We start from the raw sequence: 2,500 nt of genomic DNA, 5'->3' as shown, positions 1-2,500 counted from the left end.
AATGTTCCTGTCTTTCAGATTGAGAAGGGGAAGTTACACGGCTGTATTGACATGGTTATTAATGTTCCTGTCTTTCAGATTGAGAAGGGGAAGTTACACGGCTGTATTGACATGGTTATTAATGTTCCTGTCTTTCAGATTGAGAAGGGGAAGTTACACGGCTGTATTGACATGGTTATTAATGTTCCTGTCTTTCAGATTGAGAAGGGGAAGTTACACGGCTGTATTGACATGGTTATTAATGTTCCTGTCTTTCAGATTGAGAAGGGGAAGTTACACGGCTGTATTGACATGGTTATTAATGTTCCTGTCTTTCAGATTGAGAAGGGGAAGTTACACGGCTGTATTGACATGGTTATTAATGTTCCTGTCTTTCAGATTGAGAAGGGGAAGTTACACGGCTGTATTGACATGGTTATTAATGTTCCTGTCTTTCAGATTGAGAAGGGGAAGTTACATGGCTGTATTGACATGGTTATTAATGTTCCTGTCTTTCAGATTGAGAAGGGGAAGTTACACGGCTGTATTGACATGGTTATTAATGTTCCTGTCTTTCAGATTGAGAAGGGGAAGTTACACGGCTGTATTGACATGGTTATTAATGTTCCTGTCTTTCAGATTGAGAAGGGGAAGTTACATGGCTGTATTGACATGGTTATTAATGTTCCTGTCTTTCAGATTGAGAAGGGGAAGTTACACGGCTGTATTGACATGGTTATTAATGTTCCTGTCTTTCAGATTGAGAAGGGGAAGTTACACGGCTGTATTGACATGGTTATTAATGTTCCTGTCTTTCAGATTGAGAAGGGGAAGTTACACGGCTGTATTGACATGGTTATTAATGTTCCTGTCTTTCAGATTGAGAAGGGGAAGTTACACGGCTGTATTGACATGGTTATTAATGTTCCTGTCTTTCAGATTGAGAAGGGGAAGTTACACGGCTGTATTGACATGGTTATTAATGTTCCTGTCTTTCAGATTGAGAAGGGGAAGTTACACGGCTGTATTGACATGGTTATTAATGTTCCTGTCTTTCAGATTGAGAAGGGGAAGTTACATGGCTGTATTGACATGGTTATTAATGTTCCTGTCTTTCAGATTGAGAAGGGGAAGTTACACGGCTGTATTGACATGGTTATTAATGTTCCTGTCTTTCAGATTGAGAAGGGGAAGTTACACGGCTGTATTGACGTGGGTCTCTCTGTCATGGCCATTAAGAAGTCAGCCCAGTGCATTGATCTGGATGCAGAGGAAAACATCTATCACCTGAAGGTATATGACTGACTGATGGAGTCATGAACAGTAGGCAGCAGCACCCTGCAGCTCCCAGGTTGGGGATGACTGACTGATGGAGTCATGAACAGCAGGCAGCAGCACCCTGCAGCTCCCAGGTTGGGGATGACTGACTGATGGAGTCATGAACAGCAGGCAGCAGCCCCCTGCAGCTCCTAGGTTAGGGATGACTGATTGATGGAGTCATGAACAGCAGGCAGCAGCCCCCTGCAGCTCCCAGGTTGGGGATGACTGATTGATGGAGTCATGAACAGCAGGCAGCAGCACCCTGCAGCTCCCAGGTTGGGGGTGGGGTTTAGAGGACAACACTAACAACACAGATTATTCAGAATAGTCTAGTTTCCACTCCAGGGCTCGTAGGTATCAAGTTTCTCAGAGTGCTGATCTAGGATCAGTTTTGCTTTTCGATCATAGTGACTAAAATGACATGGACAAGATCAGGACTCCTACTCTGAGACGCTTAGAGAATACTGATCCAGGAACAGTTTGTTCTTCTAGAAGACCATTGACTAACCTAAACTAACATTAGAGCAGAAAAGATTACTGTACTACTACAGTACTTTACCTTAGTGGGTTTTTCATCCCCTTGAGAATCCTTGTCTGACTGCAGCACCCCCTCCCTCTCTCTATTCTCTCCCTCCTTCTCTCTCTCTCTCTCTCTCTCTCTCTCTCTCTCTCCCTCTCTCTATCTCCTCTCCCTCTCTCTCCCTCTCTCTATCTCCTCTCTCTCTCTCTCTCTCCTCTCTCTATCTCCTCTCCCTCTCTCTCCCTCCTCTCTCTATCTCCTCTCCCTCTCTCTCCCTCTCTCTATCTCCTCTCCCTCTCTCTCCCTCTCTCTCTCCTCTCTATCTCCTCTCCCTCTCTCTCTCTCTCTCTCCCTCTCTCTATCTCCCCTCTCTCTCTCTCTCTGCTCTCTCTATCTCCTCTCCCTCTCTCCCTCTCTCTATCTCCTCTCTCTCTCTCTCTCCTCTCTCTATCTCCTCTCCCTCTCTCTCCCTCTCTATCTCCTCTCCCTCTCTCTCTCTCTCCCTCTCTCTATCTCCCCTCTCTCTCTCTCTCTGCTCTCTCTATCTCCTCTCCCTCTCTCCCTCTCTCTATCTCCTCTCTCTCTCTCTCTCTCCTCTCTCTATCTCCTCTCCCTCTCTCCCTCTCTCTATCTCCTCTCTCTCTCTATCTCCTCTCTCTCTCTCCTCTCCCTCTCTCTCCC

General features: G+C 45.8%; 1 protein-coding gene across 2 annotated transcripts in view; it reads left to right on the top strand.

Moving 5' to 3' along the window:
* The window catches only part of LOC123727807 (oxysterol-binding protein-related protein 3), a 159,164-nt gene that overhangs the window by 97,522 nt on the left and 59,142 nt on the right, over positions 1-2,500 (top strand). For both annotated transcript variants that reach the window (XM_082959615.1, XM_082959614.1), the window contains exon 5: positions 1,159-1,272. In XM_082959615.1, coding sequence (XP_082815741.1) covers positions 1,159-1,272 — 114 coding nt within the window. The remainder of the gene's footprint in view (positions 1-1,158; positions 1,273-2,500) is intronic.

The sequence above is a fragment of the Salmo salar genome, chromosome 02 (assembly GCF_965601325.2).
Source record: "Salmo salar chromosome 02, fSalSal1, whole genome shotgun sequence".
NCBI classification, from domain to species: Eukaryota; Metazoa; Chordata; class Actinopteri; order Salmoniformes; family Salmonidae; genus Salmo; species Salmo salar.
This window is presented reverse-complemented; position numbering and strand designations above follow the sequence as displayed.